Raw genomic sequence first — 24,915 nt, 5'->3', positions numbered from 1 at the left:
GGAGACTTCAACGATGGGGACCCGTCCTGCAGTCCATCCACCGTCAAAGGGACAGGACTCCCAATAACACCGGCCTCTGCTAATTATATGTACGATGTGGGTCCGGCTGGTGCAAAAAGGAAAACCCCAAAATAACCGCATGTGCACACGCACACACATAGACAGACAAAGACTGACAGAAGACAGAAAAAGTGCTTCTGTAGGTTTTAATTTTTTAATATTTTTAATTTTTAATGTATTGCATTGTAGTTTTTTTTAAAAAAGAATGTCTGGAAGTTAATGCAAGAAAATGCGATTATGGGTGATGTTTCGCTTTGTAAGATTAGCCACATATATGGAGTGTGTATATAATTAGAATTATAACTATACAAATACATGCCACATTTTTAAAGTGACCTTTGATCAGGCCTTTCGTGTGCTCTTCCGTCTGGTCTTCATCGTGACACCAGGAAGACCGTTGGGCGGTGGAGCTGCTCACCAAGTCTTCTAAGAAGCCATCTCTCGCCGGGTCTGCGCGCCCGGAAGTGCACAGCTGTCCCTGATGCTCTTCTTGGTTTCCTTCCAGACGTCCTGCTGGTGTGGAAGAGGAGGCCCTGGTGTTTGTGTGGTCGGAAGGCGCCCTCGAATTTACCGATGCTGCCCGCGCTCTGAGGCCTTTCACACTCTACGAGTATCAGGTCAGCGCCCGTAACTCCAGGGGCTCGGTGGGGAGTCTGTGGTCATCGGCACGGACGCTGGAAGCCCCACCCCAAGATCTGCCAGCGCCCTGGGCTCAAGCCACTGGTGCTCACTCGGTTGTGCTGAACTGGACGAAGCCAGGCTCCCCCAACGGCGTTATCTCCCGGTACCGCGTGGTCTACCGAGAGCGCCCAGATGACCCAACGTTGGACAGCCCCGCCGTGCCGGCCTTCACAGTAACGGTGAGTTCTGAGAAAAGTGACAGACGTCGGTCATCGGGTCAGCAGGCTGAGGTTCATTTTGTACCCACTTGTCACTGTTCACTTAGTGGTTAGGCACATGAAAGTCTTTCGCATGTGAAAAGAAAGTGTGGTCATGGGAATGAGATGCTGGACTGAGTGGACGGGATACTGGAAACCAGTTTGCAGACCACAACTCATCTGTATTACCTCAAGCAAATACGCAGACCTCTCTTCACCTGATTTCTAAATCCATGAAACGGGAACACCAAAGGCGTTTCTCTACACCTCGTGCGGGCGAGGTCAGATAAAACGAGACAGAAATTTAATATTCTTAAACAGCCAATTATATCACATATTTACATCTATACAGTATATCTACATAGGCATATTGGTATACATAGATAGAGGGGTTATGTGAATGAAACAGTATCACTTAGGTATAGAAATAGATATCTTTCAATACATATACATATGTGGTATGATTGGCTCTTCGAGGAAGAAAATTAAATTTCCAGATATGTCTATCTAGATGTGTAAACATTTCATGTTTCGTCACTGTCCTTATGTTTAATTTCCCCACATGACTAAAAAATAAGCAGCATGTGAATGAAGGCATACTGTTTTTAAAACCTTTATTTCAGAGTCAGTACTTGACTATTTATATGACACTTAATTATCTATATGTCAGGGTCGTCCATGTTACAGCTTCTAAATCCTTCATTCATTAGAAGCAGTGTTCTTACATCTAGGTGTGTGACCCACGGGGAAATGTATCACTGCTCCCCACACTCTTGGGATTCACGTTCTAATTTTTACCCTGAGGGTAAGAACTGAAATCCAAGGTATAAACACCTGACAAGAGCTTTCTGAGTGAGACAACTTAGTTTAAATGCATTTTATTGAAGGCACCAGCAATGGCATGATTAAACCTCTGACCTTGTAAAATATGTAAAATCTGTGTTTCAGGGGGATGGGCCTAAACCCTGACTCCCCCAAACAGTTTTGCTGGAATCCCCTTGCGAACAAGTCTCTAAGTCACCCCCTTTCAGCCGGTTTCATTTCATAGCCCAAGACTTAATGAACCTGATGAACTTTATCCTTTTTTTTTTCAACCTGCTAGGTTCTATTTTTATTAGACTAAAAATTTTCCTAAAAAAGAGGAAGGCCTGTGGCCTGGAGCTTTAAGCTTCCCGGGGACCTCTGTCTACAGCCCCCCGCTCCCCCCAATGCAGTTTCTGTTCACACAGCCCAGTCAGGTTGTGACACTTCTCCATCTTTCTGAAGGTTAATCCATACAGCCCAAAGAGAAGAGCCAGAGTCAGGAATAAACAGTGATATTTTGGCATACTATGTTTGAGTGTGTGTGTGTGTGTGTGTGTGTGTGTGTGTGTGTGTTCAAAGTAGTCCCCCCAAATCTGGATCTTTGGCCCTGAAAATGCTAAGGGAAGACTTCATTAGGCTTATCAGGAAATGTCCCATTTGACCAAAATTTGTAAGCAATCGAGGGCATCTTCCACAGACCAGGAGGGTCAGTCTTCAAGCGTTCCGGTCACTGGGTCAGTTTCCATGGCAGGAGGGCCTTACAGGCATCTTGAAAAGAGGTAATCAGAAACGTTATTGTTTTTGCGTTCCATCCATGTGTGTTATACGTCCCCAAGAGAACATGTTTGTTAGAAAGTATCTAAAGAAGGAGTTTCCACCACTTCCTTCTGCTTCCTTGCCCTCAGAGAAGCATGTTCCTTTTATCCTGGTCAGATCCCCCACTAACTTACGTCCGCCTCTTCCTGTTCACAACAGCACGACTTTTCTGTTAGTGCGATGGGTCTTCAGGGTCGGAGCGGATTATTGACAACGCAATCCGATTTGGCAAATAGTCACTGAGTCCTGTGTTCAATATGTCAATTCCCAATTCTACACTCCAGTGTGTTTATGAACTCCCCCACGAGACTGGTCCTTGGGAAGAGCAGAGGTGGGGCGGGGGCAGCGGGGTGGTGAGGAAGGGAGTCTCCATGCAGATTATTACTGCTGGGCATTTCGGGTTAAGTTTCTTGGCTTCAGAATTACCACTGCTCCTGGTTTGAGGAATCCCTTTTAAATCTTTCTCTGAGTGCCTTTTCCTGGCGCTCCTTATTCTTTCTCTAATCCTATCTATACCAGCTAATCGTCTACCCTGTCTTCTTCCAGTTCTGTGCCTGCCCAGGAAACCTTTCAAGCTTCTGTTTCATTGATGGCTTTGGCAGAAACTCTCCAAAGCAAGGAACTATATTTTCAGTTTGTGATTCACAGATGCATGCTCACGATGGCCCACATTACACTTCAGTCCCCAGACTTGCAAGAGGCATCACTAATTCCCCCAACTTAGTCTTGTTTATTGGGACCCCATCCTTGCACGGCGGGGCCACCAATATGTCGCCGGTAGCGTGGTGCCATCCCTAGCCTGTCCCAGAGTCCCCGCAGAGCTGCTCACAGACAGGGGGATGTTGCGGGGAGAGCCACGTAGAACAGGTGCAGTGCATGCGGGCCTCCTCCAAGGGCGGCAGTGGGTGGAGAGCCGGCGGCGGGGCCTCCGCGGCGTGGAAGGCATATGCCTTGGCAGGAGCCTCTGCCGCAGAAGCAGCAGGACAGGGGAACTGGCAAGAATGCAGCTTTGAATGCGTCACCCGCTTCCCTCGCGGCCTCATGAAGCTGCATCTCCTTTGGGGCCTAAGTAGGTCCTTCTAAGGGGAAAAGAGAGAGGGGCTGGATGCTTCGAGTCCCTCCGAGCCGGTGCCCGCCGCTACTGAGAGCAAGCGGGAGGCCGAGGTGCTCAGAGTGCCTTCCCCGGTCGCTGGGTGATGGATGGTGTGGTGTCAGAGAGAAGCCGCATTTAGCCTCGCTTGGCACGCGCGCGGTCCTCGGTGGGGAGCGCCCCTGATGAGCCGGGCCGCCCTGCTGCCTCCGCTCCGACGCGTGTGCTTTTTCTCCCTGGCACCTGCCATTGTACTGGCAGAAGTAACTTGGGATTTAAAGGCGAAGGGGGTTTACCTGTCAGTCTGTGCTGCTCAGTAGATCCCTGCCTACGCGCCAGGTTACAACACATCGAGGCCAGATCATGCATTTGCTCAGTGTCCCGAAAGGTGGATGGCGCTTCACCCTGCGTGTAGCATCGAGCGTGCAGTGCTGGGGGGTAAGCGGGGTGTATGGGTCACTAAAGGCTGGCTTCCAGTCTGGAACTAACATCCAGAGTTACAAACTCTAGTCTCTGGATTCCGGTCGCCAGACTGCCTTGCCCAATGTCAAGGAGGAGATATTTAGAATCCCCTCGTGATTGTCTCTGACTTCCTTACAATTAAGTAGATCGTAGGGAGAAGGGGGATGAGCTACCTCATCATTGCTGTATTATGGAGAGTTAGTAAGTAAATTAATGAGTTCATTGTTAATTCCACTTTCATTTTGGCTGAGTATAATGTAAAATATCACAGCTCTTGACACATGATCTTAAAGTAGTTGGAACTCTTTAAAATTTGGTGGGTCTAAGCCTTTTCTCCCCAGATGCACTTATAAGACAAAAGAAAGTTTCTGGGGGATCTAGCTATCTAACAAGACTGTCTTCCCAAAATGAGGAAAAAACAGGTAAGAGGAATAATTTCCATACATTTGGGTATCAGTGCTATAAACTGTATCATTCCCTCTTTGACATAAAAGATACAAAACATGGGTGGGTAAATGTCATGTGACATAATGGATATTTGTTGGCACACTTTTTATTGTAATGATGGATTTGGTCTGACAGTGACTATGGACTTCTTAGATTTATATTACCTTTATCACTTTTCTTCTAATAATACCCTCCCCATCACAGATATATATTGGGGATCTACTTTTAGCTCAGTATTATTGGGGACTGAGAAAAACTAGATCCATACAAGTCGTCTTAAACACCAAGCAACTACTTCTTTGCAGGAGCTTCATTTTCCTCTGGCCACTTTATTCCCACGAGCTCCAGCAGGCTTCCCCTGCTCCCTCATCAATAATCTCCAGGGCAGGTCCCAGGGTTTTCTAGTCCCTGTCAGTGACAGCCACCAGCCCAATTTTAGTAATCAGGACTCATTTCAGGTGGTTAAAAAAAACCCAGGCTAAAGCCTGACTGGTGTTAATGGATTTACAGTGTGGAAGAGAGGACATGTTCATTTTTCTCCCTTTTCTTCTCTTGTGGATTTCCCCAGGATCTTGGCAGAAGAGATAGAATTAGACACAGAGGAGCCGGGCCTTCCTCATTAATATTGTTCTCATCCATCCATCATTGTTTCCTGTGGGGAAGGAGCCTCATGGGAGTTTCTCTGTGGGTGATGTAGAGGTCCCCCTGGGAAAGTCCATGCTTCCTGGTCCCTGATGCAGGCAGTACCCTCTCTGGCTAACTCCTTGCACCCCAGAGATCCACCCCCACAACCCTCTTTACATCTGGGCACCTCTCTTCCGAGCAGTCGGCCCATATCAGGGACTGCCACATTGATGAGACTCGTTTCTTTCTCAGCATCCCCTAGACCTGGGAAAGCTTGGTCAGTCAAATGAGGAGAGTCCAGCCTGCCAGCAGCCACTTCCCTCCTTGACCCGCCGCACTGGCCAAGACCCTGCCGGCCTCATCAGTCCAGAATTCATTGGACAAGAAGCAGGGATCTGCTTCCGTGTTGGGCCAGATTCCCAAGTCCTGGCGTCACATAAGAATCTCAGAAGACCCTTCCTCTCCCTAGCGGCTGCATCAGTCACCCTATGAGTCTCTGCCTCTCAGTAGCAACCCTCCTGAGCAGAGCAGAATGCCCACCTCACCTGTCATTGAGACATGCCCCATTTCTTCATGTTCTCCTCGGGTCCCCATTTCCTCCCCCAGGGGGTCAGACAATGCAATAGACTGGATTCCCTTCTTTGGCTTGTTTTCCATGAACCTGGGTCTTATATTGGTGGTCTTATGCTGGTGTAAGGCTGGTTCTTTCTTTCTGTCAAGTCCTGCGGAGAAATGCCCAGCAGCTTCCGTGGATACACGTGTCCCCTGCTTTTCTAAGCTGTAGTCATTAACCCCAGTGCATCCCCTCCCGTCTCGAAGCACCCCATCCTCCTCCTGGTCACTCAGGCCGGCCGCCCTTGAGCCCGCCCCTTCCTGACGTCCGGTTCCAGTCCTTCCCTTATATTGATTCTACTTCTGAAGTGCTGATCTTGAATCCTTCTGCTTGGAGGCCATCTTGGGATCTTCCCACGTCGTTCCCTTCTGCTCAAGTGATCACGACCTTACCCTTCAAATGTCTTCCTTCTTGACCATCAAGTCTGAACTCAAACACTCCTTGGCTCCCGAGACAGTCACGAGGACTAAAGAAACAAAAGCGCATGTCAGCGGCAACATAAATGGGTGGTAAAGCTTCAGGGGGCTTACTCTCTGGGGTAACAGGCTAAAGGAAACGAGCCACTGTAGAGAGAGTTGTCAGTTTGTGCAAGGCAGCCGTGTGGACTGACTTTGTCAGGGATGGAACGCCTGAGGTTTTGTGTGTGCTCAGCCTTCTTCGCCCAGTGACAGAACTCAGGGCTTGCAAGTTCAAGGGCTTCCTGATACCCACCTGTTCATTTCCAGGTGATATCTCAAATACCGGAGCAGGTGCTGTTTCCTTTCTGAGTCGCTGGGAGCAAGCCTGTGCTTCGGTCTCCCTGGGGTGCAGTTCTGCCCATCGTGGGCAGTGTCCACGCAGATGCGACCGCCACAAGACCCTGCTCGTTCCTTGAGATTTGGAGTCACGTCAGCAAAACATGAGGTCTTCTGGTCACACACACAGGTGCACACGCACTTCCCATATCAAACCAATTCTGCCCGGTTGGCATGGGCCGCCTTCACTCAGGCCCCAGGGCCGATGCTCTCAGCATAGAGGGGCAGTTGGTGGCGGAACAGCCCTCCAGCCCAGGCATATGGTTATTTTCCCGGCCTTTCGCTGAATGATAAGGAAACCCTTTGGGAACCCCCAAGTCCCCCAGAGCCTCATCAAAAACACACGTGAAAGCCAAAGGAACTCATCCACGCGCTCACAGGGCCAGGCAGGAAGGTCAGACTACGTGCCAGGGAGCAGAGGCAGCAGGCTGTAGCAAAGGGCAGGAGCCCGTGTCACAGGTGGGAAGAAGCCACCGCCTGAGACAAGATGGCTGCCCGAGCCGTGCCCTGTTCCAGCCCAGAGCGCACGTCCTCCGCTCCGCGAGGGCTCCCGGGCGAGGGGGAACCAGACACAGATGGCCAATTTTTTTATGGGTCACGGCCGATCAAAGTGAAATTCAGCAGCTGTTCAGGACAAGTGACCACTGCCACGGCTGTAATATAACCTCCTAAATAGAGAGGGAATTACATTAGAGCAAGAGGTTAGCCGTGATTATCGGCAGGTGAGTGCTTTATTGAAGTTGAAAGACCATTAACATTGATAGAGTAATTATTTCAACTTGAAAGTAATTACCTTGATGGGTGATAACTTCTCTAGTGTTCCCACATTTGACTGGGCCAAACAATGGGGAGCCCCTGAAGCCTAGAAAAATATTACAACAAGACTGTGATTTTTAAATTACCGAACCCACCGTTGGAATATTTTTATTATGCCCAACAGTGAAAAGATTTTGCCTCACGCCAGCTAGTGACCTCTCGTTTAGAGAGAGACATTTGCTGTTTAATTCAAATGCAATGACCCACACCCAACACCTATGAATACGTGTGCGAGGGGTTTGCAAATGAAGCCTCGTATCTCCATATACTTTTTAAGGTGAAACGTCCTGTTAGGGCGGCAGCCGGGTGTTGCTAAGCTCAAACCATAGGCATTGCTAATGATGGCCATGGACTGGGAGGCCTCAGCATAGCAGCTATGCCCTCCCTGTCTTTGTGACAGAGGATTTCAATTTGTGTAAATTATTTCAGTAACAACAACACAAAAATGGAAAATTCCGGATGCCGTGTATTGTGGATCCCAAATTTCAGATTTTCTTCAGTCATGCAACTCAATGGTTTAAGGAGCTTCCGTGCTTGAAGTCCCACGACTTCCCTAGACACACGTCATTGTCAGGGTGTCGTCCCCTGTGGCTCCACACTGGACGTCGGCAAACGAAATGAAAGCTGAACTCCGGGGCTACTGCTACTCTGCTCTCTCCTGCATATATGAAAATTGCCCATTATTTGCGATCGAGGACCTAGACACATCAAATCTGACATGGCGCTCGAGAGCAAGAAATACGGTGGGACTCTTCCATTCGTCACTGTTCACGTAACGCTCTTTGGAGAGTCTGTTGTGCCCAGAAGCTACAACAGATACAGAGAAGGAAGAAATAGTCTCTCCTCTCTGGGACGGGCGGTGTTCTTAGGGCAAATAAGGCAGGTGACAAATTACAATATAATAAGCCATTGTTTAGTCATGTATAGGCGTTGATTGTGCTCAGAGATACGTAAAGGAACCTAGGAAGCCCTTAACTCATAGCCCTGATTCTGAACCCAGCACTGAGCCTGCGGGATCCCAAACCACGGACTGAGCGAACAGAGCATCATGATTCTTAGTCCTGCTGTCAGAAAAGATGAATGCGACGTCCCCTTCAAGTTCCTGGATGGTTCCTGAGACCTTTCTGTCATCTTGGCAGCGTCTGATCAGATGATCAGCCAACGAACGACTGTCTTTATGTGAGCCCTTCCCCGGCGTTGTTGGTATTTTTCCCTAATCAAAACCTCAGACTCTCACGAGGGCAGAACAGGTTCCCACCTGTTGTCCGAGAGCCGGGAAGGAATGTTTTAACAAACAGGTCATGGGTTTCCTCCATCTCCCGAGCTCCGCTCTGAGCTCTTGCTCACACACAATGTCGTGGGGCCTCGCTTTCAGGAGGAATGAGACAGTAGAAATCCCTGCCCCCAAACAGCTTTGCTAGCTGAAAAGCAGAATGATTGGTCTGAATTTCGTAAAACAGTAAAGAATGGAGATGGAACCACTGGGGAAGTGACGAGACTCAGCGATTTGAATGGTAAATCCTTCCATGAAACCAAGCAAGGCGTTCGGGAGTTGGACCACTCTGGCCTCACCTCAGCGTTCCTTGCATGGCTGGCTCACACGTGTGTTGCACACGGTTGGGCTCAAGATTGTATGAAGGAGCCCCACCACAGGTACTCTGAATTTAAAGGAAGCGTAATAAGTCGTTTTTAAACTGTTTATGATATCCGGATTGTTAAATATGCACATTACAACATCAGAGAGTTTTACTCCATTCAGAAGAAGGTGCGTTGTCTACCTCTGAAAGATAATGGCCATGTCTAGAGAGTAAAATTACAGTATATTTTGAGCAGAGGTAAATGTTACTTTTGGACAAGACACAAGTAATGAATCTTATCATATAAGTTCCTATTGGATGATTCTGATCCCGAGTTTTATTTTTGCTAAAGCAATTGCTAGTGTCATGGCTGGATACCTGCGCCCATTAGCGGATGGTTCTGTGTGTGTGTGTGTGTGTGTGTGTGTGTGTGTGTGTGTGAGGACGGTTATTGATCCCTTGCTGAGCTGAGATTCAGGTTTTATGCCAGATAGCTTGATTAATGGGTTGGTTTCTGTAAGTGGACTGAATGGGGGTAGGAAGCCCAGGCAGCCTGCTCTGCCAATCCCAAATCCGTCAAGACGCATCGCTCATTATGAAACAGTTATCAAGGATACATGAAAAATTAATTGGGCTCAGTTTGATTCTGAAAAGAATCGGCTTTCTACTTGGTGGCCCCCCCCCCCACTCTTTCCAGATGTTGTGCGCGGGCCCCTGGAGGAACAGCAAAGGGAGATGTATTAATACATTGTATTGATTAGATCAAGACCCCTGACAGTTATTTGTAGAGATACCATCTGGCCGCTGTTCCAATTCCTTCACCAAAAACAGGACGTGACACGTTATTAATCTCCACTCTCTAAGTACAGACAGTTGCCTTTTCTGCGAAACTGCATTTCCCCATTCCGTAGGAGACGCAGGCAGACCTGAAGGGTGCAGAAATTAAGGTTATTACACAAATTGGGCCATATGGTCCAAATATTTCAGCAAGAAAATTGCCCGGCAATAAAAATTGCTCCTGCCTTCCTAATGGTGTAAATTACAGTTTAACCATGGCTCTAATGATGTCCTTCTGCCGCGCTTAACTACTGTTACATGAAGGACATTGTTTTAAAAATATAAAAAACAAGTCAATGCCAGCAGCGTGTTTTACAATCTGTTAGCGTGTCATTAAGAACACTGTCAGAATACACAGACATAATGGCAGGCAACCCAGCACACGAAAGAAGTCGTACAGAAATAGGAAGTGCCTTGAAAACTCATTTTTATCTCTGGAATGTCAAGAGCGCGGTCCCCTCTGGATGCTTTCCAGGGAGAGCTGCCCTGTCCAGGCCTTTATGTTAATCCTCTTGTCCCAGGGCTCGCAGGTGCACCTCTGGTCCCAGCTGGGGGGAGGGCCCACCGATTCCAGATGAAATGATCGAAGTCGGCCTTTCCCAGTGTTTCTTTTGTTGGGGAGAAGGGGTAACACCCCATGGTCTTCCCTAAGAGTGACCAGGTGGTGTGGGAATGGCACTTCCTGCTCTATTTCTGAAGAAACCAACCTGCTATTTGGGGCCCCATATTAAGAGGAGGTTTGCTCAAAAAAAACATAAACTTTTGAACATGACAGTACAGACCATTACTGTTTGAGGAAGACTATAACCCTTCACATGTTTTTGCACCTATTATACCAAAATACTGTGACATTTAAAAAAATATCCATATAGGTCACAAGAATACACTCTAAAATTGTACAATCCGGCCAACCTTTTGGACTTCCAAGATGTTCGAAACACAATTTCAGTTAAAAGTCTGGAGGAAAGTTTATTGTAATTATATATATATGAAATTTGAAAAAAAAAACTACTTCTAATTTCTAGAAAGATTTATCTTTTCTTTAAGCAATTTTTTCTTCTCTATGTCCTCAGAGGGGGACAACCTAGGATATGTTTGCCCTTTAAACTTAAAAATAAAAATGGGGGGAAAGAATGGAAAAAAAAAAAAAACCAACCCTATTTTCCATTGTCTCCTCCCAGCACAAAGGGCCAGGGTTGCTGCTCTCTGTGCACTGGGACGTTTCTGCCTGGAAAGCTCTTCCTCCAGGTGTCTGTCCCCATGGCTGACCGCCTCCCTTCCTCCCAGTCTTTATCCCACGGTCACCTTCTGTCACTGTAGGTGAGGCTTTACCTGGCCCACCTGTGTACAGATCCACCCCCCTCCCACGTACACACTTCCTGTCACTTTCCCCGCCTTCTGACATTACCTAGAAGCACACGTGTTTGCTTACTTATCTTGTTGACCGTCCATCGCTACAACCAGAATAACAGCCCTCTGAGGACAAGGGTTTTGCTCCGTCTGATGCCTTATTCCTGGAACCTAGAACAATGGCACTTCTTTACAGACATTTGGGTAGCAAATAAATGAATGAATGAATTGGTCAACTCTGGAAGGGACAGACACTTGCATTTTGTATCTTGTTCCCATTTAAACTGTAATTCTATTCTGTTAGAATTCTTCATATTGCTTGTTAACGCTATATATTTAGTTTGAGATCTGTATGTTCACAGATAACTCACATTGAGGTTGAATCATATATACAGTCCAGTTTCAATCTCTGAGCAGTTACTTGCTGAGAACTTTGGGAACTTGATTCATCCCACCTCATTTCATCTTAATAACCACTCCGTAAAGTGAGTAGTAGCTCCCATTTATTAGTGAGGCAACAAAAAACCCAGAGATGGTCACACAGCCACTTAAAAGAGCTAAAGGGAGGGCAGAGGTTGGGGAGGGATCATCCCTCTCTCTGGAGTTGTCCTGTGTGTGACTCCCCTCTATACCAGCCCATTGTTGCCATCCTACCTAATCTTGCGGAATTTCTGGTTTGTGAGAAACTTAATATAGACCTACAATTAGCTTTCTAAACAGTGCAGCGAACATTAAACCACGTCTGATTTTCTTCCTTCATGACCTACCGTGTCCAAGAAATACAATAATTAGCACATTTGAGGTTGAGCAGAGTCAGGACCTCAGGAGACCCAATCTACTTGTCCTTTCTGCCCAGAAGTTACCGGGTCCTCGGACCTCACGCTTTGGCATCTTTTCCTTCACAGATGAGAATTATTTATTAATAGGGTATATGCTTATGATATCCAGAAATTAAAGTTGTTGGGGCCTTGTGCATCCAGGTCCCTGTGGCTAGATGATCACATCTGTTAGAAATAAATCACTTTAAAAAAAATGATATTAGTCTCACAGACGGTCAAGAAAGGGAGCAAGGGGAGGGAGGGGCGCATGCAGTGAGGAGCTTGATGCTTAAATCTGGTGAAATAGAGTGTGGTCACTGTGTTGTCAGCACATTCCCGTTGTCACCTCCGTACTTCTCCTCTTTGAACCCCAGGTGGTCAATTAACAGTTTGGGCTATTTATTCACTGTTTCTGCAAAACAGGCAGGATGAATTGAAGGGTTAGATTAGCTAATAAGAATTTTTAGCAGGCAGTAGAATTTAAAAAGACACATGTAGAGAGACCCAAAAGAAAAATATTTGGGGAATTCTAGGAAAAAATCTGGAGGAATGTTCCTCTTACATGTAGCCTCTCTCGTTATGAAGCCACATTCCAGCAAATGACAAGCCTGTGAACGTCATCTCGTAAATACTCATTTTTCAACTGTGAATGAACTTAAGAAAACATTATATGATTATCTATCGATATAATTACAACTCCGAAAATATATGTATTAAACATTATTAGCTTATCCATTCTGATTTTGTGGCCAAAGATGGTATGCTTCTGTAGATATGACATTTCTTTCCATAAATCATGTTTTTTCTCTCTCTCTCTCTCTCTCATTGTAAAACCTACCTCAGAAGAATAAGCTAGAAGAGAAAAAGGGTTTGAGAGTTTTTTTTAACAGATGCAACATTAACTCACCCCATGACTTGAGAATCTGTAGAAGCTGATAGAGGTTTCCAGAGATAGCCAATTCTGAACTCAACCTTCAAAGGCCCAGCAAAATAGTGTTGCTCCTCTTCGTTTCCTGCCTTTTGAATGACATGGGGTGGAGCATACCCCATTGAGGGTTGGCCCCTGGCAAGTGATTCTAGGTCAGAAAATTAAGGGTCTACCTTTGGCAGCAGCGAAAGGAAACAACTGGGTACACCTTTGAACGTGGACAGTATCATTTCAGAGTCAATATTGGTGTCGGTACTGACATTTCGGAAGGAAATGACTTTAGTCACAGTGCATGTGGTTTCCTGAGTATTTTCACTTTTGAGTTAAGGAAGGCCCGAGCCTGTCTTCCCAAGAGGGGAGTGTCCCCCACTGGATGTGTCTGTACCCCACATGTCACTGCTGAGACCCAGGAAGCCATCTGTGCGCCGAGCGGACGGGCAGGTAACGTGCGGCTCAGCAAAGGCGGTTGGGAAGCCCTCGCCTCGCCCTGTGCTGGAAGGCGTGCGCGTGTGGGAGCAGCCATGCTCACTCTCGTTCTCTTTTGAATGCTGTCCTATGGCCCCCCGTTGGGGGACGCGGCCACACGTCTCCTGTGTCCTACTTTGGGGAGGCCCAGATGGTGACGACGTGCTCTGCTTTGAATGGGCAGCCCTCATCTCTCATGCTCTGTCGTCCGCCTGGTTGTCAGAGAGGCAGGAGACAAGGAAACCTCTTCCATTTCTCAGCTCCTCTTCATGCGTTTCTAGTCACCCGCGGTGAATGACGTGTTATTGTGGAAGTGACAGGCGAGTGATAACAGCACCGCCTCCCTGGGTGGGGAGGGCCGTGCGTCCCCGTAGCTCCTGCTTCCCTCCAAGCGCAGCACCTTTTGCATTGACTGATCACTTTTGATCTTGTAACTCACGTGGGGATGAGAGGCAGGGTAAGTATTCGAGACCTCACCAACGCCACCTGTTACGTTGCTCTTCTGCGCTCCAGTTTTAAGCTTAACAAAGTGTTTAAACCCAACCGTCCCACCTGAGAACAACCAAAAGAACTAAAATATAGGAACAGTGCCACTGGCTGAACTGGCCCCAGAGCATAGGTTTAGTATGATTTTTAGGACGCACACATTTCATAGGGCTTTTGTCCCCAACTCTATCCTTCAGGGCCACCTGGCAGTGGCCATCGGTTTCATGTTTATCAGCAGCAGTCAGCACTTCCCACTGGGGACTGAGTCAAGGGAATGAGATGTATATAGGTTTTTTTCACAAATTATCTTTTAAGCATTTATCTTTCAAAAAGTATTACTAGGTTACTTGTTTTTTAGAACTTTATTCATGAGAAATGAGTGATGGGATTTTGTTTTATTTTTCAGAGAGGAAAATGCCTGTGCTCTGTTTTTCTTCTTAGTAATTGCTGTGCTGAAGGAAGGATGTTAATATAGGCCAGCTGTCTCCAAACTGTTCAGAATGTGCAGCCCCATAAGTAATAACTTTTGGGTCACACAGCCCCATTATATGCATATTTACTTATTTGTAAATTATAAAATATGTACTAGTGAAAAAATTATTTACACTATAAAATGAGGAATTTAAAAAGGAATAGGTATGGATAAATCACTAATAGAATATATGAATAATCATGAGCACCTACTATGATTAGCTAATATCTTAAGACATAGTACATGTTTCTTTGCTGAGCGCTTGAAACCAAGCATGAAAGTGAATTCAAACAATCACCCTCTGAAATCAGCAGACTCCCATGTATTTTTAGCTGCTTCCACAGACAAGGAGCTGATTCAGAGCAGTTCCCTTGAGCGCCCACTATGATCCTGGCCCTTTAAGAGAGGTCATCTGGCTAAATCCTCACGAAAGACTCAAAAAAAAAAAAAGGTAATTTGCCCAAGGTCCCACTTATCTGAGTGATAGAGACAAAACTTGAACTTGGGTCTTCTGATTCTCAGTCGATTGTTTTCCGATTAAGACATCTGAACTATCATTCTCTAGACATTAAGTCACAGGGTTTTTCTTGCACACAGAAGAGATCATTATTCCCAAAACAAGCCAAGGAAAATAATGAATTGTAGAACAATGTTAGTAATGCATTCAAAGTGCCAGGCTCACAGCATGCTTTCTATCCTCAGCGACAGACTTGTTTCCAGTTTTGCCCAAATGTCTAACAGAAATGATTATGAAAAGCTGAAAACAATCTTTGATTTGCCTAAAGGAAAATCACCACAACTTCAAGCTCTCAGAACAAATAGAAGTTGCTTTTATTTTTAATTAAGTATGCTTAGCTTAAGTACATTTTCTCTTAAGGTATAGTGACTTAACCCGGGATCATTTCTTTTTGTTGACTCATTTAGAATGCAAATAAAAGTAGATAATCAATAGATCATTATCAAAAACTAAAGGATTTACAGGTTAATAAGCTTGAGTCAATAGATATTCCATAGCGAGGCCCTCAGTGCTGAACCCAACATAATTTGCTTTGCACAAAGCTGGTTGACGGAATGCTTTAATTTAGTTCTAATGTTAACTGAAAACCCCAAAGAAAAAGGGAAATTTTATTTAAGTCTTACTGAAGTGTTTTTAAAGCAACAACTCAACATCGTACCCCAGGTGGCTATGAACGCCACCAACAGCTACCGAAAGCACCGGGGTTCTGACAGCTTGGAACCGGTGGGCCCCTTCGGACCCGGATGAAAGCGAATGGAAGTTCTCAGACGTCTGTCTTTGCAACATCTTCCCTCTGAGACTCAAGTGTCTCATTTTCTGGTCTCATAGTGTCTGCTTTTCCTGACTGAGAGGCAGACGATTGGAGTTGTGTTTATTTGAAAAGCGATCCTTCTGTTCCCCTTGAGGCTACCATTCAGCCTGACGCCCCCAAAAGTCGAAGAATAAGCAGGCTTCAGTGGAAGAGCCCAAGAAGCCCTTCCTGGCTCCCAGGTAGGAAGAAGGGAGAGGTGCTCTCTATCCAAACAAGGGCGTGCCTGGCTCCCCCCTCCCTAAGTCTGGGGGTGCTAGTCGGGGTGAGGAGCCGGACCTGATGTGATACCAAGCGCGCCTTCAAGAATAATTCATTTTTTACTTGGCCAAGAGATTTTATTATGAATGGGTGTTGCCTTTGTTAATTTTAGTAAGATGATCACATGTAAATCAACTTTACTAAAGGCTAAATGCTACCTGGTCATGCTCTCTCTTTTAAACGGGCTGTTGGATACTATTTGCTCATATTATGACCTTTGCACCTAATCTCAAGTGATTTTGGTCTATAGCGTATTTTATTTTTTAATTCTCGTTCAATTTTGATGTTATTCTAACATCATATATTGAGTTTGGTCTCTAGCCCATTTTTTCTATTTTCTGGAACACTTTGTACACAATATTAATTATCTGTTACAGATTTAATTAAAAGGAATAACAAACTTCTCTGGTAAAATTCTGTGATCTGGGCCTCTTTAAAGTAGGGGCTGATTCAGAGCTTTGTTTTAGTCTGTTTGAAAGATGATCAATCTATTAAGTGCATTTTTAAATTTCTTCTATTTTTCTAGAATTGCCTGTTTTACATTTTTACATTTATCATCGTAAACTTGTTCATATCTCCTGACTCCATGGGTAACCTGCGTGGGGTCCAGGGTCCTCCCCTCTATCTCTTCCTAGACTCTCTCTCCTTAGACTCACTCTGCCGTCTCCTCTTCATCCCCACCCCTTTGTGTTGTTCAATGCTGTCTGTATTCATCGGCAGCATCAATATTTTGGGGGCACTTACTCCATACCAGGCACAGAGACATGTGGGATGGAGCAGAGAATGAAACAGAGACAGGTCCCTGCCTCGGCGGAACTCATATTCTAGTAAAAAGAGATATAAATCATAATCACCAAATAGATTCTATAATATGCGAGTGACGAGTACTTCAGAAGAGAAAAAAGTAGAGAGAGAGCCAGGTAAAAGTGTTTCAAAATGGGAGGAGGAGGAGGAGAGCGGACAGGCGGCCATTTTCAGTAGGAATCCCTCCGCGAGGAATCCCTTGCAGACTCGTGGCTAAAGTGAGTTGCAGGCAGAAGAAACTGTCAGCCCAGGGCCCTCGGTAAATCCGTGTTTCATCAAGGATTGAATAGATACAAGGCTGTTACTAGAATGAAATTCTGTTAAATGTATTTTAGTACAGTTTTACTAGTATTGCCACAGAACAGATGACCAGAGTAGAAGTGCTGGGTCACAGAATGTGCACATACTTGATTTGTATCAGAAGTACTGCTTGGTCATGTTTAGGGTGGCCTGCCACTTCAGCATGCAATTGTCACACAGTTAATTTTTCTTTCCTCTTCTCCTTGGAAAAGTGAGTCATTATGAAACCATTCTCCCCACCCCCCAAGCTTTTGTGGTAGCTGAGGTATCATCATTCCTGGGGCAAGGGCTCTAGCTTTGGCTTCAGGGATTAAATCGATGCATCCCATTTGTGTATAAAGAAAATGTTTGTGAATTGTCTGCTTTTTGCATTGACAGCCCCTCCCCATTATAAAAGGATGTACCCCAATGAGAGGGAAAAAGTAACTCCCCTTTTCACATATCACTCTTCTTTTATGAACGTAGATATTTGTGGGAGTAAAGACACAAAAATGCCCACAGGACTAACGCACGGATACTCCAAACCGAACATCTGAAGTTCTGAAATTGATGACTGTTACGAGAAATAGCCCCTGACTGGTCAGTGGTCATTACTGGAAGGGAGGGTAAACTTTTAGACTTTCTTGACATCTTTTCAATTAAGCCCTCTACCCTCAGTTAGAACCCTGAGCTGGGGGTGCTTTCCGATTTGCCATCAGTAGTGTGCCTGACCTTTTCCAGATGCCTGATAGATGTTTCATGGGCACGAGGGACCGTTTTCTAGGCAAGAGCATGGGGGGATCCACATGAACACGTCCCCATGGCCAGGAGAGAACACAGTCCAGGTACATGTGATTCTGCCAGGGGGGTCCAGGCTGAGGACAGTATAACGGACTCCAATTCAGGTTAGTGCTATAAGCGCCCCCTCCAATGGTACCAAAAGGCAAGCACTTGTCTCTAAAGAGTAATGACAGATTTCTAAATACAGCAGAGATTCGACAAAGATATTTTAACTCTTAAGAAAATACTCCTCAATTTCCTTCTACATATGGCAGTCTACACTTAATGGCTGAATAACAATCAGACAGATGAATTAATGAATTCTTGGCAGGTTTTTTTGTTTCATTCATCACCAAACATGACCAGTGCCACAGTAGGGCAACATTTTAAACTTCTTTCATTATGCCTTCAAATTGCATTATAGAGCTCTTCGTACATAATTAGTTCCTACATTTTTTGCCTGATGTTACTCGCTGTTTTCTAACAAATGCAGTCCGAAGCTTTAGGGTGAAATGCACGGACCTGTCCGACCTCTTTCCGGCTTCAATGCCCACTGTTCCTCTGAACCCAGGGTGCCTCATCTACGTCAGCCTCCAGCTCTCCCTTTTAGGTTAAGGTAGAGGCAGTCTTTTCCCACTTCTTATGTTTTATCTGTGATCAAAACCAGAAACCTGTCTTTAACCATTCAGTTATTTTATAATGGCAAGGTAAACTATAAGTTATGATAAAAGCAAGGAGCAGCATCCAGGGGGCCCCGCTAAAGAAGACAAAAATTGAGATACTTAAATCTAGATTCCTCTGAAGCTCCCTCTGTGAATAAAGCAGACTTTCAGGGTGGCATACTCAAGATCTTGGCATTTAACAGAAAGCACAGAAGGAAAGGAATCCTGCCACCCGGTAGGACTTTATAAGCCTAAAGCCAAGCACTTGAAAGTGATAAGGGTTAGAGACAGAAGAAATGTCATCAAGTTGATGGTCAGTGAACTTGCTGGTGGCCAGAAAGATGAATGCTTTTCAAGTGTAATAAGCACATACCGTGTTGATGGGCATGCCAGTGCCTATATGTCACTATTGGGGTTCAGGGTAGGAGAGAAGTGGGGGCGGGGTGATTCCTGAGGGCCACAGTAAGCAGACTCAGTGAAAATGCACCACAAAGACCAGAGGGAAAGCTCTGGAAACTGCTGGATCATCAGATCAATAGACTCAAAGATGACTAAGTTAGGTTGCTTTATGCAGTTTAAACATTTGTGCAGAGAGTCTCCCCATGCAGCCTTTTATTGACAGCTGCAGATCAATGGTAATTTTTGATCATTTTCAACCTACATAAACCTATTGACCCCACGGCCACCTTTGGGGCACTTCAAGTCGTCAAAATTAATCAGAGGAGGTGGTGTGAAATTGTCAGACTGCTGAAGACTCCAAGTAGTTTCGTGTGCCCGCAGGAGCAGAGTTGAGTGGTTAACATGTAGTTCAAATTGCCAGCAGAAGGGCCCCTGGCCGCCCGTTCCAGAGTCTTCTCTGCGTGTCTCAGGAAAGGATGCGCTGATTTGTATCTAGACCCTGCCCCTTCTGCATAGACGTTTACGAAGGAAAAAAGGGCTAAGTCTCATTGGAGATAGTAGGTCGTGGAGAAAGAATTCTTTCTCTTTTCCTTTGGTGAGTCATTCTTTCCATGTCCTGCCTACCAGGAGTTAATATACTTCCAGAATACAAGATGTAAAGGAGCAAAGGGAAGCCAGAGGTCAGGGATAAGAGAGAGAGAGCACGAGAGATGGGTTTGATTAGAGAGAGAGATCCGTATCTACCAAAAGAATCAGCAGGATGGAAGAGTAAAGGGCAAGAGTGGGCAAGAGAATGACAGAGAAGAGAAAGAAGTAAGCGTATTGCACTAAGATGTTCTCCGCAGGGGAAGTCAGAAAGGGGGAAGGAAGAGAGAAAAGAAGTAGAATGATTTTAGTGAAGAGTTTTCCTAGTCAGTCAGACAGAATGCTGCATCTCCAAAGGAAGGACTGAAGCCCAAAGCATTAACGACTGGCGGTGCGCGAGCACATATTCTGAACATTGAGAAAATAACACGTAACTGAATAAACAAGATGCACCCCAATCCACAGAGTGAGCCATGTGCCTGTGTTACAGCAGGGTTCTCAAGCAGTGAACTTCGATGTCAGAAATCTACTCAGGGGAATATAATACAAATTACTTCCTAAAATGTCAAAGAAGTAAATTGGTAAGGGTTGTTTTGCCATTTTAAAATTTTCTTCATTTAATTGTCATATGGCCCTTACTAAATATTGACAAAAAGCAAGGCTATTAATGATATTTATTTAAGGGGTGTGTGTGTGTGTGTGTGTGTGTGTGTGGTAGCTCTTCAGAAATAACAAATTAACCTAATATGATAACTTGTCCTCGGTATCAATTCATGATATAGAAATTCTCTGTAACATTACCCGTCGGTGATTGTTTCTATTTCTGTCGTGAGGAGGAGACCAAATTAAGCAAAACAGCTGCCATAGTCACCTTTCGTAGGAGCAGATCTCTGCACGTCTCTGTGCCCGGCCGGCAACGTCAGCTGGAGATCTGCAGGTCGCGTTCCCACGTTAGATGATGAAGCCTCCGAGACAGGGCGTTCTGAACACCTCTGCTTTCAAGGAGCTAAGCTGTAAATGTGCATTAAAAGAATCTATAATGAAATCAGTTATGTTATTTTTGTCATGGCTGCCTGGCCCATGTTGGATGGCCGGATTGCGGTGGTTCATCATTAACTGCTGCTGCCACCTGAAGTGTTTGCTGCCATCTAGGGGCTGGATGGGACTCTCGGCTCCGGAATAAACTGTAATTGAGCAGGTGCTCCTGTTGACAATATACATATGTTTTTGCTTTATAACCCACATGCTTTTCATGTTTCTTATGACAAAAGCTATCTCTAAATGTCCCCCAACACTCTACCTGTTTTATAGATAATCTGTTAGAGGTGATGACTATTTGCTCTGCAGCGTATGCCGTTTTTGGCATCTATTACTGAATATTCTGAACAAAGAATTTTTTCTTTTTTTTGCATTATTAATCTTGTCCATGTTTGCCCTATTTCCACAGAAAAGGAATCATTTATCAGAAAAGAGTGTTTGTAATCGGGGCTTGTAGCATCTTCAGATTTAATATTCATTGTGGTCATTTGAGTTCTGTGCTGTATTTATCTAAAAGACCAATCCAATGTGGTGGAGAAATAAGTTTTAAATATTTATGATTGAACTTTTAATATTTTAAAAAAGAGAAATTAGTATTTATGTAAAATTTGTTTCAGAGTCTGGTCGCTTAGCAAATGTTTAAATATTAAAAGATTTCAGAAGGTTAGTATGTAACATAATGGCACTTATTGAAACAAGAAAATTGACTTTAGTAGTTTCTGATAAGTAAAGGAAATTATATTCTCTGTGTTCAGCACACAATAAGAAACATTAATACAGTTGTAACTTATAACAAAGAATGTGAAGAAACAATGTCAAAATTATTTCTACTGTGTGTGTTGGCTTTTTTTCGAACTGGTTTTATTTCTGGGGGGTTGATGGTTCAGTTTGATTTTGGCCCCTTGTTTTAGATTTTAGTCAAAAGGAAATTTGGATGCTCCTTCATTAAGCAGAATTTCCATACACATAACTTTAGTGTTCTTGGCTACCTACTCTCAGAAATAACTTCTTCACCTCACGGTCCTCTCCATGCTCTGCAGGAAGAGAGGACAATTGTCACATTTAAACATCTAATCAACCAAGATGACCTCACCTACCATTAAGTATAAACATCCTATTAAACCAGTCCAGACTGCCTCAGCCACATCCATGCATACGAAACACAACAAAAAGTATGTATTTGTGTGTGTGCACACCTGTGCACACATTACTGGTCCACTTGCAGACATGATTCCTATCTGTAAACACATGTATCTATCCAGTCCAGATGTAAAGAGAGTGTCCCAGGCTCTTTCAAAATATTAAAATTCTTAACTCCAGTAAAGTTACGCAAAATATGTTAAATGTTGCTCTCCAAGCAGAAAAGAATAATAATTCTTCCATTCTTTTTTTAAAAATTGTATATCAACAAAGACCAAGTTCTCAAAACCTAGCTAACAGTTATATTTTGTTAAGTTTCATAGTTTCAGTTGTCACAGTGTTAACAAATGACAATATTTTCACATTTGTGTTAGTAGTAGATGTCTTCTCTAAGGGTGTCTGTGCATGTAATAGTCCAGTTGGCTTGTTGTTATTGTTTTCATGAGTTTGTTTATTGCATTTGTAAGATATAAATACCAAGAGAATGAGAGAGCTTGATGGGGGAGATGGAGGGAGTCTCATGTACAAAAAATACCATGGGAAGTTCATGAAGATAATTAAGAGTCATTCAGGTTAAGTCTCCACTGATTCCATTGTGAGCTGGTTGGTCTCTGAGGCACCATAGAACTTCTCAGGTTATAAGAGGTCTGTTGGGAAAAGTCCAGCCATTGTTAATATAGTGAGAATGATTTGTGTGACATCAATGTACCCTGGTGGCCCAGAAGAGTGGACTGGAATGCACATGTGTGAACATTGACGACTTCACAGTGGTAGTCAGTGGGTGCAGTAGATGCCATTGAGTGAGCATGTGTGGCCGTCACATTCAGAATGAGCAAATAGAGCAATGAATCTGCATCAGATTTTGCGTTAAGCTTGAACATTGCTCTGCGGAAACTATTCAGATGATTCAGAGGCCGCAGCTCTGGGCACCTGGTGATTGGCATCTTCATCAAACAACACACCCACTCACGCATCATGTCTCGTGCAGAGATTTTCGGCAAAACGTCAAATCACCCAGGTGACTCAGCCCCCTTATAGCCCAAATTTGGTACCAGTGTGACGTCCGTCTTTTCCCAAAACTAAAATCACCTTTGAAAGGGAAGAGATTTCAGACGGTCGATGAGATTCAGAAAAATACAACAGGGCAGCTGATGGCGATTGGGAGAACTGTGTGAGGTCCCCAGGTGCCTGCATTGAAGGGGACTAAGGCGTCCTTGTCCTGTGTACAGTGTTTCTTGTATGTTGTATCTCCTTCAGTAAATGTCTCTATTTTCCACATGACACGGCTGGATACCTTCTGGACAGACCTCGTGTATCACAGCCTTTGGGTCACAGGCTCTGACAAGGCAAGGATCCCATGTGATCCACACTTGGTGTGTGTCTGGAATCACACAACCAAGGTGTCAAGAACGAGAAAAAACCCACACTGTTTTCTTAACAATTCAAAGCTCTGCTGTGATATCTGTGCCACCATCACCGATATGACAGGGCCCGGCTTTCCAGCCGTTGATAGCCGTTCCCCAGAGAAAACCAACCTGTTCCTCTTCTTTCAGGGAACAAGCCATCAAGCCCACCTGTTCGGGTTAGAGCCCTTCACAGCGTATGACATTGGTGTTGTGGCCACCAACCAGGCGGGAGAAGTTTCGAGCCCCTGGACTCTGGTTCAGACGCTAGAATCTTCCCCGAGCGGACTGAGCGACTTCACGGTCGAACAGAGAGAGAACGGCCGCGCCTTGTTACTGCAGTGGCCGGAGCCTGCGCGGGCCAATGGTGTGATTAAGGTAACCACCCCGAGCACGAAATCGCATTTGCTGCTCTCCCGATAAACGGGGGGCCCTGACGTGCCGTCGGGCCGCTGTGGGAAAGCTCCCTTCGCGTCGGTTTAATTCGGCTTGGTAGCTTCTCACTGAGCAGAGAGAAGTAGCTCCCGCGTGTCATTCCTCCCACGAGCCCAGCGCTGTTCAGAGCATCTCGTTTGATTGACACCTCAGCCCTACTAGGTAGGCACCACCAAACCTCACACAACCTACAAAGGCTGTGTGCCTGCCCAGGCCCACATTACGGATGATCGAATGGGGATCTGAAGGCAGGAAGTCACACCAGAACTGAACTGGGAGGGGCTGTGCCCTTACCTGCCTCCTGTATTACCCTGCGGAGTGTTTTGCTTGGGCGTTAAACAGAGCTCACGACGCAGAGGACAGGGAGGCCGCACAGGTCTGCCACGCCCGCCTCTGTACGTCGTCCTGAGGAGCGGGCTTCTTAATGTCACCCATGTGCCGCCTGCCTGCGAGCACAAGGAGGCTAAGCATCACCCACGTGAAGGCCTCACCTGCTCGCCCTTGCCCTTGTTCTCCTCCGAGCCTCATGGCGACTCACCTGTCCATCTGTCACTGCCTCTGCCTCTCGTCCCCTGTGGCCCAGGACCGCCCCTCAGACCCTCACCCTTCCTTCTGTGGGTCAGGCCCATGGCATTCCCCAGCCTGCACTGCTGTGGTCACTCTGCCCCTCTCCCCCCTCTGCCCACAAAGGACACTTAAGACCGAGCTGTGACTTTGCATACATCTTCCCTGAAAACCCTGCGAGTGGGATGACAGCAGGAAATCATCTGCAGCAGTGACTTAGATCTGTCACTAGGGCTTCTGGGCCCAGGGCCACCCTTGTGGGCTTCCCTGTAGGGACCTCCCGGCTTAGTACCATGACTGCCTTTCTGCCAAGCTCCAGGCTTGCTACACATGGCAGAAGCCAGCCATGTTCCACCAGCCTGCCCACATAGGACAGAGCCGGACTCCCCCTGCTCTGGGGCAGGAGGCTGGAGCCTTAGGATCCATGGCCTTTAAAAATCCAAGCCACCACCCTAAGGTCCCCAGCAGAGAACAGTTTCTTCCCTTACACCCATTTACCAAAGCACCTGGCTTGTGAGTATTTCCTTCCTGTCCCTGAGTCTGCCTCTTCCAGCCATGACAGACAATAGGGATGGCATCTATGTATCACAGTCTCCATTTCACCAAATATGTACTGTGTTTTTATTAAGTGCCAGGCATTTATTCAGGAGTGAATAAGACAGGCATGTTCCCTGCTGTCATAGACCATGTGTGTGTGTGTATGTGTGTCTGTCTATGTGTGTGTGTGTATGTGTACAAAAAATCTAGAATACAAATAAAAGAATTTCAGTGTGATGAGCACCATAAAGAAAATTAAACTGAATAATGTAATTATGCCAGCTCAGGCTACTTCAGAATGAACGATCATTTGAATTGAGTTGACATTTGAGCTGAGTCCTGAATGACAAGACAGAGTCAGTCATG

At 45.5% G+C, this 24,915-nt stretch overlaps 1 protein-coding gene across 1 annotated transcript in view; it reads left to right on the top strand.

Annotated features, from left to right (window-relative positions):
- The window catches only part of USH2A (usherin), a 462,824-nt gene that overhangs the window by 393,187 nt on the left and 44,722 nt on the right, over positions 1 to 24,915 (top strand). Inside the window, exons 60-61 of the mRNA XM_090263490.1 lie at positions 566 to 920; positions 23,164 to 23,391. Of these exons, the coding sequence (XP_090119616.1) occupies positions 566 to 920; positions 23,164 to 23,391 (583 nt within the window). The remainder of the gene's footprint in view (positions 1 to 565; positions 921 to 23,163; positions 23,392 to 24,915) is intronic.

Source organism: Furipterus horrens, unplaced genomic scaffold (genome assembly GCF_987537825.1).
Source record: "Furipterus horrens unplaced genomic scaffold, mFurHor1.1.pri manual_scaffold_15, whole genome shotgun sequence".
In the NCBI taxonomy this organism is placed as follows: Eukaryota; Metazoa; Chordata; class Mammalia; order Chiroptera; family Furipteridae; genus Furipterus; species Furipterus horrens.
This window is presented reverse-complemented; position numbering and strand designations above follow the sequence as displayed.